The sequence below is a fragment of the Sebastes fasciatus genome, chromosome 14 (genome assembly GCF_043250625.1).
Source record: "Sebastes fasciatus isolate fSebFas1 chromosome 14, fSebFas1.pri, whole genome shotgun sequence".
In the NCBI taxonomy this organism is placed as follows: domain Eukaryota; kingdom Metazoa; phylum Chordata; class Actinopteri; order Perciformes; family Sebastidae; genus Sebastes; species Sebastes fasciatus.
The window spans coordinates 6,612,100-6,627,350 of record NC_133808.1 but is presented as its reverse complement, the minus strand read 5'-3'; the positions used below and the strand labels follow the sequence as shown (position 1 = coordinate 6,627,350).

Genomic DNA, 15,251 nt, shown 5'->3' with positions numbered 1-15,251 from the left:
CCCAACTACTTCCTAAAATGTCAGCCTATCCCTTTAATAGAGCAAGCTACAGGTCTTTGTTTTCAAAAAAGTGTGAAGTGTGAACACGAAGTGGACCAGAACTAAAACGCAACAATGTATCTTTGGTCTGGACCAGATGAAACAAGGTGGGAAAGATTCAGAAATATCTGGTATCAGAATGTGTTTGGTAGAGAGGAACAAAGCGAAGAATAAAAAAAGAAATACATATACTGTGTATAATCTGGTTCATATAAGGGTGAGGGATCTGACATCATGGAGGTCTAATTTTGTTAATTTCCAAGTTTTAACTTCATTTCAAGGTCCTCTGTAGTTTGATTCTACAGTGCCTTGGGTTCATAAGACCTTTGGATGAACACAACACGAACGGTGGTCAAGTTAAGAACAAAGCTGTTTATACTAGCTCCTGAAAAAGTTGACATTTTGGAAATGGAAGGTTTTAATCTGACAGTGATGACATGTACGGGTTTAGGGGATCTAACCAAGAAAACATGGAGCCCCGCTTCAGGATGGACCGTGATTCTTTTTGTGGTTAGAAAAAGAAATATTTGCATATCATCTGAAAATATTTGCATAAGAAAGCAGTCGCGGAGCAGAAAAATCATTCATAGTTCATCTGTAGTGATTTCTATAAGAGATGTTGCTGTTAGACAGATGTAAAAACATGCCAACATCCATCTAGTATTAAATTTGCTGTAAAATAAGTATCCAGAGGCTGTGTGGGATCAGATTATTTTGGCACAGATTCAAACACATTCCTGGAGCGTCTCCGCTACCCAACGTACCGCCTGGAGCTCACGTTCCTCGAAAATCCTGGAGAGGATGAGGCGGCGCAGTGGCACCGTCATGATGAGGACGAAGGGGAACGCCAGGGAGGCCACGGTAGACTTCACTACCCACAGAGCCACGATGCACGCCAGCTGGATGATGGTGAACATGTTCATACGCCATGTCTTCACCTGAAGCAACACACGTGATGGTTAATGTGTAGAAAACCAATAGACCACAGTAGAGACATACACACACACAGAGGACATATAAAGACACATTAAACACAGTGAATCCAAAACTGTTCCCCAGCATACAGAAAACTCTATGTTTTTGGCTCCATCTAGTGGAAAATCCTACTCTGCTTCTACAATGTATTATAAACCAGCATGTTGGTTGTGCTAGTCTAATTGTGTCTATGTAATCCTCCCATTTTCCTGCTTTGTTTAATTGAATAGTTGGTTTAGTTTAATGCTTGTTTTTGCTATTTTTTGTGTTGAAGTCCTTGGTTTCATTTATATTCAATGAAAGTTATTACAGTATCATATTTTCATTTATTATGTTAGCCTTGGCCTCCCTGAAGTGGAAGCATTGTATGTTGTTTGCATGATAGGTATATATTCATCATCCCCCCACCCCCCTCACCTCAGCTTAAAGGATAGGTTCACATTTTTTCCAAATCTTTCTTAAAGGAACAGTGTGTAGGATCTGGCCGGTATCTAGCAGTGAGGTTGCAGATTACATCTTCTCTTGTGTGCCAAGCGTGTAGGATTGCTACGGTGGCTGACGCGACAGAGTTTGGTTTGTCCGTTCTTGGCTACTGTAGGTGCAACATGGCGGATCCCATGGAGAGGGTACCTGCTCCCTATGTAGATATAAATGGCTCATTCTAAGGTAACAAAAACACAATTCTTATTTTCAGATGATTACACACTAAAAGAAAACAACTTATTAATATTATATTCCATTTCTGCCAATTGATTCCCTAAATGTTACTTATTGTTCCTTTAAAACAACAGTAGGTGCCCTTATGAACAATTAAACAGGTTTTGTTTTGGTTTGCTGTGACCATTCCTCCTGTTCATACTGGCAGTTAAAAGATCCTTTCAATCATTTCATAATGCCCTTCTAATGTATGGGATGGGGGTCCACTTTGAGGACATTTTGTGTCTCTTTGAAGTTGTTTTTTGTCACTTTGTAGTTTTTTGGTCTTTCCTAGTTATTTTTTGCCTTTGGTTGTTTTGCCCCTTTTTGTAGTCATTTTACGTTTCTTTGTAGTCATTTTGTGTCTCTTTTTGGTTGATTTGTGACTCTTTGTAGTCATTTTGTCTCTTCGTAGTTGCATAGCAACTACCTTGTGTCTCTTTGTAGTTGCTTAGTGTCTCTTTGTAGTCATTTAGTGTCTGTTTCAAGTTGCTTTGTGCCTCGTTACAGTTGCTTTGTGTCTTTTTGTAGTCATGTTGTCTCATGGTAGTTGCTTTTTGTCTCTTTGTAGAAATGTTGTGTCTCTTTGTGGTTGATTTGTGTCTTTTTGTAGTAATTATGTGCCTCTTTGTAGTTGCTTTGTGTCTCTTTGTAGTAATGTTATCTCTTTGTATTTGCTTAGCATCTCTTTGTAGTCATTTTGTGTCCCTTTGTAGTCATTTTGTGTCCCTTTGTAGTCATTTTGTGTATCTTTGTGGTTGATTTTTGTCTCTTTGTATTCAGTGTGTCTCTTTGTAGTTGCTTAGTGTCTCTTTGTAGTCATTGTGTGTCTCTTTGTAGCTGCTTTGTGTCTTTTTGTAGTCATGTTATGTCTCTTTGTGGGTTTTTTTTCCCCCTTTTCATAGTTGTTCTGTGTCTCTTTACAGCTGGTTTGCATCTCTTTGTAGTTCAGGTTTCTGTTAAGTGTTTTCGTGTCTCGTTGTTGTTTTGTGTTTCTTTGTGGTCAATTTGAGTCTTTTTTTCCTGGTTCTCTCTGAGTGCCATTTTTTGCAAGAGAAGACCAGGGGCCCAAAGTGCCCCGGTAGGCCCGTTTAGAAAGCCATCCATGTGTATATGAGTGCCTTATCCAGGTTTCAAATCATTCTCTGCTATGTGTGCAGGCGCGTCCTGAGATAGAGTTGCATAGCAGTCAGTCAGTTCAAATATGACGATAAACAATACAATGAGGATCTACATACTGAAATGAAAGTTAACATCTCACACTAGTAATGCAGAGGACACATTAATTGTATTATTCCATTACTGATGATCAGTTGGGGAAGCTAAATCCAACAGTGTGATGAATGCAGCCAGAAAATAAATGTGTTTATCCTCAACTGTTGAGGTAACTCTCTGTTTGGGGTCAAAACTCCCAACAACATTTTCCTTTCTCTATGCATCTTGGAAGTAGATGAAATCCCTACTTTGCTTGTAACTTTCTGTTGGTTAAAGAAATGACAGATTTGTTGGATTTGGAGGAGTCCAAGACTGGCATAGTTGTAAAAACAAAAAAAACAAAAAACTGGATGCTGTTCATGTATACGGGGATCTGAATAACCAGGTCTCTCTATCAATCCAAGCTAAAAAACAAATACTGCAGAAAAAAAAGGCTGCCTCGACTCGGCTGCAGTTACCACTCTGCTGGGTTTGGCTTCTCCATCTCACCACTAATAATAGAATACGAGGGCACGTCAACATTCGCATTGCGTGTGTTACCTTGGTGACGTAGATGTGGTCGGGGTGATGCTTGGCGGGCGTGACCATCAGTGTGATGCGTTCATACAGTTGGATGCCTGTGAGAGAGGTGACCCCCATGTACAGGAAGATGCCAAAGAGCACAGCCAGAGGGATGAGGCGGAGCACATCTGTCATCACTATGGACATACCTGATGGGTAAAAAAGGTGTTAAAGGTGAGGTTTACAAATTATGTTATTGTTTTTGAGACACACATGAACAAGAATCTGCAAACAGCGGAGAGAATTATTCATTCAACGAGGGAACAGCCCTCATGACAAACATACTGTCAATGTTTATTTGAAACATATTCACTGTTCAAGTTGCTTTGATTGAAACGCTCTTTGGGCTAATCCAAAAAGTCTTATTCCTAAACCCAACAGCATTTCAATCAAACAAAGACTCAACAGTCACAATGAGTCACTACGGTTGTATACTGGATGTATACTGGTCAAACTGGATCAAACTAATACTTGAGACTACTTTGGGAACCCTACCTTAATTGAAACAAGATATTCTGCTGGCAAAAATAGTACCCGTCGTCAGTGGATGAAAACAGTGTTGCAATGTCAGACATGGCCTTTTGAGCTTAACAATTTTCATTTGGAAAAAAATAATGTTTCGGTTCATTTTGAGGACAATTAGTAAACAGAATGTAAAATCGGATGATTCATACTTCACGAATGTCTAGACATGCAGGAGCTGCAGAAGTGCCACCCGTGTTTTCTTTCAAGACAAATAATTGCCTGGAAATTCCTGCACTGTATAATACTGTACAAAAAAACACACAACCCCCACAGCCAGATAATAAAATAGATTATTACACGGCTTTGTTGAATAATCGATTCTGATCACGGCGTTCTGCTGTCTGTTATTTCTTTATAGCAGACCGTTGCTATGTATAACAGACCGTTGCTATGGGCACAGTTCTGATGTCAGACCCTGGCAATGTTAGTTTTTTGCACTACTTTGTAACAAAAATTCACGAAGGATGGAGACATGGAGACATATTAAATAAACACTTGCGTTGTTGCCACAAATCACCAAGTTTGTCCTCCGTTTCTGAGCTCCATCTTACTACTACTTTACGCTTCACATTTTGCATTAGCTCATGCATTAGCAGCGACCGCCATGACGGCGGTGGTTGTCCTTCTGCTTCAGTCAGATTGGTTCTCTATTGGCTATCGTTCTTTCCCACTTGACTGCATCGTCGGCTGTCCTCGGGATTCCCCACACACAACAGGAGATCTGATCGTAAATATGAACGTTTAATATTAACGATTTGAAATTGGTGCGGCCAGGATGGACCTCCGAGCTGATGTAAAAAACACTCTTAACATATCTCACAGGGACATCTGGAAAGATAATCTTTAGAAAATAGAAAAGAAATCGGGGCTTTGCTGACGATTGTCGACGAATTGGGACCAAAATCGTCTCGGTTCTCGTGTCGTGTGTACTCAGCATAAGCTATGATTGGACAATTGCTGTTAGGGGGTGGAGTTTAGCGAATGATCAAGCAGCATCCCACAATCCCATCCTTCCCTTTCCTCTTACCAACAAGGACAGCCACAAGAAGTCCGGTCAGCCTCTGTTCTTTCACCTCCTGGATCATGGGCTTTTCGCCGGGCGCCGTGGCTTTGCTCATGACGGTGAGGGCGTTGACATGAGTGACGGAGCGCACGGTGGCCGCGGTGAGCCACGGCAGGCCGAAAAGAGGACAGATGGCACCCAGAATGACGATGAGCAGAAGATCCAGGTGGAAACCCGAGCCCTTAACCAGGCGACGCTCCTTCTTACTGACTATCAATCTGATAGATTGGAGGAAAAATGAAGAGGCAAAACTAGTAAAAAAAAGGCATACCACACTATTACAAAAAAATTACCACGGTAGATAATCATACTGTACGTACGAAGTGATCTGAGTTTCCATGAAAATGAGGATGAAGACAAGAATGGCCGGTACAATAGAAGCTCCCATCATCCAGGGGGGAAAGTGTTGCTTGTGACCAAAGGGACTGATGAACCAGCCTCTCTTGTCAGGGGAGGTGACGGAGAAGCCCGACGGCACATTGAGTTTCTGAAAGTAAATAAAAATAATTTAAAGTTCTGAGAAAAGGACCTGATTTGTTGGAACTGTAATAAAAATGCACTTCAACTGTACTCAAGCAACTGACATTAGAGTTACCTGTGTGTAAGTGTCAGTAATGGAGTAATCCAACAACACTGAAACTAAAATTGAGATGGGGATGCCAAAGTCACCGATGATTCTTCTGGCCTGGGGATATTGAGAAACCAAACACCAATCAAATCAAGTCAACATTCAGCACACCTCTTATTACATACAAATGTACAGGAATGAGTCCTATAACCCAGAAATGAGTTAGCATTTTTGCACATCCAGTTCCCTCATCTGGAAGTCAATGGTTTTTTTGAATGGGTTTTTAGTTAGATGCCTGAAATAAGGTCTGTGGTTAACACAAGCTGAAGAGATTTCAACGTTTTATGATATAAAATACGTCAAAAAATACCCCAATTGTGAATTTTGAAGCCGTTATGTGTCTTAAAAAAGGCGGTTGCTAACAAGTGGCTAAATGAGACTACTAAACATCATCACGCCGACTCATCCGCCGTTACAGCCTTGTTGTCATGCGACCGTGGTGTAGTTCATTTATAGCCTAACGTTAGCTTTTTACTTGTGCCGATTGCATTCACGCTTCAAAAATCATAAACGTGGTGTTCATTTGTGGAGATTATCCTACGGAACAAAACGTGTAAGTATCATAAGCGTTTGTTTGCCACAGAGCATATTTTCTACAATAATCCAAAACCCATAATTACAGATATCTGCGACGTCTTGTCAAAACTCTAATTCAAGATATCTTATATTCCCAGTAGCTTTGACTAGGCAGAATGTGAGTTAAATATGTATCTCCAAATGAGATATCTCTAATCAAAATTAATTTAAAAATATCTACAACTTGATAGTAGATATCTTCAATTAAATTATGAATATCCATAACTCCAGTTTGAGATATCTGCAACATACTTTTGACAAGTAAATATCCAATTCAAGATAGCCATAATGTCATTCTGACCAGTTAAAATTGTATTTAAGATATCTAAAAAGGAAAATATAGATATCTTGAATTGAGGGGAATTGAAGATATCTTGAACTGGAATTCTGACTAGTCATAATTCACATTGCGGATATCTGCAACTGTATTGTAGATATCTGAAACCCCATGCACATGAATGGCAAAAGTAGTTTGAATAGTACTAGTAAAATGTAATTACATATGTCTAAAATTAGAGTTTTGCCTAGTCTAAATAGAATTACAGATATCTTGAATTAGATTCTTTACTAGGCAAAATGACGTTACAGATATCTCTAATGAATATCCTGTCTGGCTAATAGATGTTAAAACGGCTTGCAGTACATGACACCCATTGTTTGTATTCAACGTTTTTAAGAGACTCAGTAAAGCAGGGTACCTTGCCACCTAAAAACCGACTGTTTCGGAATTTCCTGAGGAAGAAAGCAACAAAGAAAGTGCCGATCATGAGGACCATAGACAGAAGAGCAGTGTTGGGCTGGCTGAGGAGGGTGTCATCAACTTGTTGATGCCCATAAGCTGGGCTGAAGTCACTGGGGTACATTGACATCAGAGGATGTTCCTTAAACACCTGGAAACAAGAAGAGAGTCTCAGTTTATCCTCTCTTGGCTGTTTGCAGTGGCTTTCTGCAGATATGACAAGGGAAGGATTCAACCTAATAACCTACCAACCTAAATAAGTATTGTGTTATTATTCATAATAAATTAATCATTGAGAAAATATTCTGGTTTCTCGTTATGGGAAAATATGCATAGAAGCGTGTCTTTTACTGTCCAAATTCTTATCGAACTCGATGTGCAGTGCGATGTCTGGGGTTGTTACCTTGAAGAGCTTAGAGAAAGTCTCATAGATGAAGATAAGGGAGATGAGGAAAGCAAAAATCTCCTGGGTAAAAGGTGAGATGTAGCGAACCAGGAAGCTGCCCTCCGCTGCCACCATCACCAGGACAATGAAGATGAGCCAGAAACCGATCCACACGCGACCGGTTAGGTACTCCACGTTGTGGGTCTGACAGAACTGAGTGAAGAGACACAGACATGTTAGCTCCATGTTCAGGGAAAACAACGTGTGTGCGATGTGTGCTATAGCATAGATAGAAAACATTGGCTTCGTCCAAAATCACATACTATGCACTACATACTCAACAGGTGTACTATCGTGCAACATACTTTTGTGTGAATAAACAGTAGTGTGTATCTTTTCGGATGCACTGAGCAGTAATTAACGTCGTCACTTCCTGAGAGCCTCCTTGCCGGTTGGAGACGTGTAACCATGGTAACCCGTGCCAACCTCATGTGACCAAAACTACGGTTTGTGAGAATCAAAGTCTGAATTAATTTAAAATATATATTATGTTAAGCTAAGTGAAATCTTACACTTACAGTTAAATTGAAGCATTATTGACGTTACAGAGCCGTCCGTCAACGTCTGTTATGAACATTGTCATCGCTACCACATTGCATTGTGGGATATTTATGCCGCCGCAGTGTCCAGTGTTCCATACTGTAATATTTCACTGGAAATAACATGCAATTTGCGTACTATTGGTTTCATACTAAGGTGTCAGACATACTACAAAATCTATATATATCACATACTGTTTTATAGCATGTTAGTATGGAATTTCGGACGCAACCGTTAGATGTGACACGTTCTAATGACTTGCTATTCCGGGATGGAACCATATGGCGGCCATCTTACATAGGTCATAGGTGGTAATTGTAAACAATACCCAGGATGGCAGACGATTATCCCATTAGCTATGACGTAATGTCGCATGTATTGTTTTATATCTATGTGTGGCAGTTACTGCATTTACTCTGTTTTTAGTACCTTGTAGTAGGCTTCTTCAAACACCAGTAAGGGTCCTGAGAAGCCGATGATGAGGAGGGGCTGACCACCAAGCAGCGAGAATATAACTCCAAGAGTTGCAGTTGACACAATGAGCTCAGTCACTCCCATCATGCCCTCTGTTTTTTCTCCTGTATGTGAAAAAACAGCCAGAAACACATCTTCAGAGCACAAGGTAGCAAAAATGACATAGAATCCAAATTTCTTGTTTCTTGTAGTTTCAGTTTACCCAGCAGGCCTCCGAAGGTAATAGTGGGCGACAGTGCAGCAAAATAGATGAAGATGACGGCGGCGATGCACTGCATGTCCACGGCATCTTTGAAGTCGCTGACATAATGTGGGTAGCGGCGGCGGATGTCGTGGATCAGGCCTCCGAAAGGGATCCCTGAGCGCTTTAACGGGTCCACCTCCTGGTCTCCCTCCTCCTCCTCCTCTGGACTCACCTCTAGGGGAGGGGGGGGGGGGGTGATACAGGCTCCATTACATAAAGAAACCACTACTGATCATCATCATCACACATACACTGTCCTGCTACCCGAAATACTCACTAGAGCAACAAATGTGTATCAATCCGCGGCAGAAAATAGTCCCCAACAAATTTACTCCTGATTAAGTGATATTTCATAAAAACTAGTGCCCAGCTGTTTTAGGAAATTACTGAGCGTTTTTAGAAAATATATTTGTGACTTGTTTTTGTAATATTTACCTCTTTAGTTGGAAGGGTTGGGGCTGACACAGTTGGGAATTTGGAAAGTATTGAGAGATGGACTAATGAATTGTTGGATTATTTCTTTTCGTAGGATTTAAGAAAAATATAGAATAATGCCATCCTTGTGATTGGAAAATGCCTAACTTTGGCGCCCCCGAGTGGTTGTATTGAAAAAGAAAAAGAAAAAGAGAATATGAATATGAATTTTGTATCTATAATATATCTCAAACACTTTAGTTATTCATGTTATTATTTATATTGATGCACCAAATGTATATGGTAAAAAATACTGTTTGGACCTTTAAACAGGTGAACGGCAGCTTTAAAGCATTAATCATATTATTACGAGTTTTAAAAGTTATGTTATTCCTGATAATATACAACCACTGTAAATGTCTTACTTTTGAATGAAAAAGCTAATTATTAATTAACTCATCTCAAGACCCTTTAACTAGGGCTGTCAAAGTTAACACGATAATAATAACAAATTAATGCAAATTAATTTTAACGCCACCAATTTCTTTAACGCGTTAACGCAATCGTTCTTCTGGACGGTGTAGCGTGCTCAGTTTTGAAGCTAGAGTGAAGATACTGCCATCATATGAAATTAGGAATCCTAAGGAATCCATTGGTATAACCAACCATGTCATATACATCGTGAAGAAGGTTAAATAACGCTCCAAACTTGTGCTTAATTTAGGTGAGGAAAAACTGTCATGGCCATTGACCTCTGGCCTCAAGATATGTGAATAAAAATGAGTGAGGGTTTCTGGTTTCTTGTTATGTGTTGTTAATTGATTTCCAATAATGAATATATACATACATTTGCATAAAGCAAGCATATTTGGCCACTCCCATGTTGATAAGAGTATTAAATATTGGACAAATCTCCCTTTAAGGTACATTTTGAACAGATTAATATGTGCGATTGACTTGCGATTTATCTCGATTAATTATGGGCAATCATGCGATTAAGCGGGATTAAATATTTTCATCCCTAATTTTAACTGATACATAATTTGGATATACAACCAATCTAACCAATAGATCACTAATTTGCAAAACTACTGAAAGGTACAACAGTTTTTCTCTGCTTTTTGTTCTGTTGTTTCGTAGCTGTAAAACGTAACACATCTATGTTCTTAACAATGCAAATGCAGGGAATGGTCTGCACACAATTTAAAAACAGTCTGACTTCCAGGGTCGATCTGTGCTTGCATTGCAGGCCTAACATCGGTTTGTAGAATCAGAGGTGCCTCCCGCGAAACCTAGTAACTGAGGATTTGGCTTGGAAAAGAGGCTCTTGACAGAGTACCTTTGTTGTTCAGCTCTATTCCAGCTACTGATTGATGCCTCTTGAATTCTCTTTCCTTCCTCTTGCGCAGCATCTGCTTCTGGAAGTCAGCCACTGTCTTCAGGAGGTCTTTGCCCTCCACATCTGAGGGTGGAATGACGATGCTGCAGTCCAAGAATTCATTGATACCATTCAGGAGGTCCTGTCTGTCGTCAGCAAAATAGGCCACCTCGTGGAAGTTCTGCAATGAAATACAATTGAATGTCATCACCAGACTGAATTTGATGCAACACAAAGACATCCAAAGGGCTCTTTCATAAATGATTTGGAGGGGGATAATTAGCAGCTTTTTTTGCATGTTTTTCCCATCCTTCTCTCGACTTACTGGCGCCATTTTCTGTCCTCTCTGCAAGAGCTTTGTGATTCAGTGAAAATTGGTAAATAAATAAAAGAAAATAATAAAAAATTAAACAATGATGAGCCTTAGATGTCCACCATATCACTGAATAACAGCACCTACAAACATATGCCCCGGAAGAGCATAATTACTTTTTAATGTCTTCTTATTTTAAAACCAAATCCATTCTTAATCAAATTCCTAATGTTTAAGAGTGTATTAATTACATAATTTGTCTGTTTTTTTTGCTTTTTTTGTGCGACTCAATCCTTCAACACTAGTGCATCCCGTTAAAAAAGTAGCTCTGATGTCCTTAGATGACAAAAACATAGTATAAAATACTATATATTAATATTATTTTCCACTTTTACTGAGTTGAATCTTTTAACCAACTTCAGTCCTGATCATAACTACCAATTATTCATTCATTTTCAAAATTCAACCCTTTAAATGCCAGTTTGTTTACATATGGCCATAATACTTTTGTTTTTAATGAAAAAATGAAGAAAAAGAAAGTTGTTTTTTTTCGTATACTCAGTGCTGGGGTGGATTTTTCCCAGTTTGGGATATGTCAATGATTAGTAACAACATTGATTTTGATGTATTGCATCAAACACTCCAGTGCTCTATACAGCAGCAATGCCCCTAGTGGAAAATGTGCCTCATAGGGCAAACATGAGAAAATGGCTCAATCTGGTGGAAAATAGTAAACACAACATTTTTGAAACCAGGGTTCTACATTGAAAGCCTGATATGACAGAATGCATGGTTTTATGCTGTAATGGTTGTGGTTTTTAATGGGTTTCATGGGGACTTTTTTTTTTCCTTGAGGGTCTGAGTGTCTCTATTTTGGCTACACAGTTTATCACAGACTTGACGTTGGACTTGAAGTTGAAGTTGAACAACCAAAATAATAATAAACATAAAGCCAAAAATGTCCCTAGTGAGGCATAAGGGTTAATCATCAGATTGAAATATGGTTTTACATCTTTAAAGTTGTGTGTATCTACCTTGTCAGACATGAGAGTGGAGAAGGAGCGTCCAATCTCATGATAGTCCACGTTGGACTGACTGGGACCAAGCAGGACGAAAATAAAGCGAACAGGGACGGGGACCTCCAGCACGGACTCCAGAAGGACTGCCTCGTTCAACCTGACAAAAGCCATGGCTGGTTGCTCCAGAAACTCAACACAGCCTGACAGGAAACGACAAGAAACCACAACAAGTTCAGTCATTTCAGACATTTCACACCTCTGAACAAAGCGTGATTTATGCTACGCGGACACGGATGGGCAGAACAATTGGATATCTTAGATGAGCTTTGAGAATGTCTGTTTGCCACGAGGAGACGGACACTTAAGGGGTTACATATTTTGGTAACAGAATCTGTGATTGTTCTTCAGCTATTAGTGCATTCATCACCTGTTTATTCTACAATATCTCAACATAAGTTATGAAATTAATTACTTATATTAGGCAGACCTTAGGCAACAAATAGACATAACCAATAGACATACACAATATAGAGGAGGAGAAGACACAGATACACCCTCACCCCTCCTTTTTTTTGTATGCATGTATTTGTATGTACAGTATGTGTATGTGTGTGAGTGTTGATGTGCGTAAGATATGTATATATGTATCTATGTTTGCATGTGTATGCATGCATGGACTAAGTATGCATATGTGGACATGTGTATGTCTATAGATGTATGTGTGTATATGTGCACGTGTGGAAATGCTTATGTACATGTATGTATGTATGTGAGTATGTACATTATGTATGTATTTTTTTCTCCCTTTTTTCATTGTTCTATCTTACTCTGCTGTTCTGTATGCACCACTGGGTGTATAAAATACAAGAAAAAAAGTTGCAAATATATACTGCACATATTGTGGATGTATAAATCATAGTAATTTGCAATAAAAGTATAAATATATACTGTATATACACCAATCAGCCATAACATTATGACAGCATGGACACCCTGACCGGTCTGCGGTTACGCAGCCCCATACGCAACAAACTGCGATGCACTGTGTGTTCCGACACCTTTCTAATGGAACCAGCATTAACTTTTTCAGCAGTTTGAGCTCCAGTAGCTCTTCTATTGGATCGGACAACACGGGCCAGCCCTGTCGCCGGTTCACCGGTTTTCCTTCCTTGGACCACTTTTGGTAGGTCCTTACCACTGCAGACCGGGAACATCCCACAAGAGCTGCAGTTCTGGAGATGCTCTGACCCAGTCGTCTAGCCATCACTATTTGGCCCTTTGTCAAAGTCGCTCACATCCTTACGCATGCCCATTTGTTCTGCTTCCATCACAAAGTTCAAAATTAAAAATGTTCACTTGCTGTCTAATATATCCCCCCCAATGCCAGGTGTCATTGTTACGAGATAATCAATGTTATTTACTTTACCTGTCAGTGGTCTTAATGTTATTGCTGATCGGTGTTTATATATATATATATCTGAACATAAATGGATCTGCAAAATGAGTCTCCTCCTCATTGAAATCTATTTGTAGTGCTAATTTGCTGCTAAATCAAGAAATCATGCAGCTTAACTGCAAAAGCTTTCCAGGTCCTCAGGGGGCGTAGCAAAGCAGCTGCAGAGATGTTGACTTTACATTAACAGCAGTGTAACACTGCAGTACAAACTAAAGACAAAAACTGGTGTATGACATGATTATGGTGTTAAACTGATGTAATTTAATTCTTTTATTTTTGTATTTGAAGCGCAGCTTGATGGAGAATTCACGACAAGCCGATTTCATCTCTTAGCTGCTTCTAAAAACGGAAGAAAAGAAAAGACATAATTCCTCGAACCGATCTACTTTGTCGGAACTCACGGAGCTTACCAACTAAAACAATGACAGCTTCGGCATCTTTGGGAATCTTGGCGAGGAGTTTCATCGATCTGGCTGCAGCTGGATGGCTCTCAGGAGGCAGAGGGTGGAGAGATTTCTTGGAGGAAGAATAGAACCGAGATTATCCACACTGTTGCGCCGACCAACGTCATGTGACACCATAACATAGCATGGGACCAATAATGTGAACTTATTGTGGGAACAGCAACGTATGTGAGGATAATAATATTCTAATGGCCCTGCAGAATTCGTTTTGAACCGCACAACTGGATGACTGGTTCTTTTTGTTTGAACAAAATGTTTTTAATAGGCTGTCTTAAATTTGCCAACAGTTTAAGCCACGGGGAGCATTAAGTTTTCACAGTTAATGCATCAAGAAGCTTTAACTAGAAGCACCTGTAAGCTGACTAAGAACATAATTCAACACATGTGGCACAGAGAGGCTTGCTTTCTCCAACTTCAAGTACTACCTACTATGACTTCTGACCTCATGGAGGGGCGTTTCAAAGAACAATGCGAGAGCCACGGGCCTCACATCAGGAATTTAGTGTAATCACGCTTAAATCTGTGCTTACTGCCGATTCTTAGAACGTAACACAAACCATGACCGAGAACAAGACAGCTCAACGTGGCTTTTATCTCCGTCCATTTAGATAGCTGAGTTCAATTATCCTTGTGGATTCTTGTCAAAACTAGTTAATCGCTTACTTTGGCTTTTGTAAATCGTATTTGCTGTGCTGTCTGCCTCACAGTCTATCATAACCCAGATCTCATATCTAACAGATATCTCTGTCACAAAGACTAAAGGTGTGAAGAATAAGGTTTTGCTTTAGGGTGAAGCACAAACAAATGTCGAGTAGAAAAAGATAAAGAAAACTTACAAACAGGCTGACAAACACGTCTTGTTTTGGGTCGTATACCGGCCCTTTGCTATCCAGGTGCTCCTCCTGCTCTTCAGCCACCAGTGGCAGATTGCTGTCCGGGACGTTGTTGTGATTGAAGGCTCCATGAAGACTGCTGGATGATTGGTGGCGGTGAAAACGATGTTTCAGATCACTCGGATGGCTGTGGAAAGAAAGAAAATAAAATAAAAAAAGAAACATGAGTAAGATCTAAATGCTGACATCAGCATACTAATATGCACACAGTGACAACGTTAACACGTTGGTGATTAGCATTGTTTACCAGGTTTGCCATCTTAGTTTTAGTTAGTGGGTTGGCATGCTAACTAGGGTTGTCAAAGTTAACGTGATAATAATGCGTTTTAATAATAATAATGCAATTTCTTTTAACACATTACTTGCAATTTTTAATTAATCTCTTAAAAACCACCGCCGGTCTCGGATGCTATTCCATCTTGGATCTGGAGGTTATAACAAGCTCAGTTGTAAATTGAAGATACTGGCATCATATGAAACCAGAAAAACCTAAGGAATCCATTGTTACCAACCATGTCATACTAGCTTATCGCCAAGGAGACTAAATCACGCTCTAAACTTGCGCTAAATTTTGGCGAGAAAAACTGGCATGGC

The 15,251-nt window shown here is 39.7% G+C and overlaps 1 protein-coding gene and 1 long non-coding RNA gene across 4 annotated transcripts in view; both read right to left on the bottom strand.

Moving 5' to 3' along the window:
• The window catches only part of LOC141782235 (uncharacterized), a 493,504-nt gene that overhangs the window by 366,450 nt on the left and 111,803 nt on the right, over positions 1 to 15,251 (bottom strand). The gene's annotated exons all lie outside the window — the stretch shown is intronic.
• The window catches only part of slc4a3 (solute carrier family 4 member 3), a 67,143-nt gene that overhangs the window by 3,718 nt on the left and 48,174 nt on the right, over positions 1 to 15,251 (bottom strand). For all 3 annotated transcript variants that reach the window (XM_074658304.1, XM_074658303.1, XM_074658305.1), the window contains 13 exons: positions 14,601 to 14,784; positions 13,711 to 13,816; positions 11,860 to 12,044; positions 10,474 to 10,693; positions 8,679 to 8,894; positions 8,432 to 8,580; positions 7,421 to 7,615; positions 6,977 to 7,168; positions 5,670 to 5,759; positions 5,395 to 5,561; positions 5,039 to 5,292; positions 3,466 to 3,635; positions 804 to 977 (listed from right to left, as the gene is read on the bottom strand). In XM_074658304.1, the coding sequence (XP_074514405.1) occupies positions 804 to 977; positions 3,466 to 3,635; positions 5,039 to 5,292; positions 5,395 to 5,561; positions 5,670 to 5,759; positions 6,977 to 7,168; positions 7,421 to 7,615; positions 8,432 to 8,580; positions 8,679 to 8,894; positions 10,474 to 10,693; positions 11,860 to 12,044; positions 13,711 to 13,816; positions 14,601 to 14,784 (2,302 nt within the window). The remainder of the gene's footprint in view (positions 1 to 803; positions 978 to 3,465; positions 3,636 to 5,038; positions 5,293 to 5,394; positions 5,562 to 5,669; positions 5,760 to 6,976; positions 7,169 to 7,420; positions 7,616 to 8,431; positions 8,581 to 8,678; positions 8,895 to 10,473; positions 10,694 to 11,859; positions 12,045 to 13,710; positions 13,817 to 14,600; positions 14,785 to 15,251) is intronic.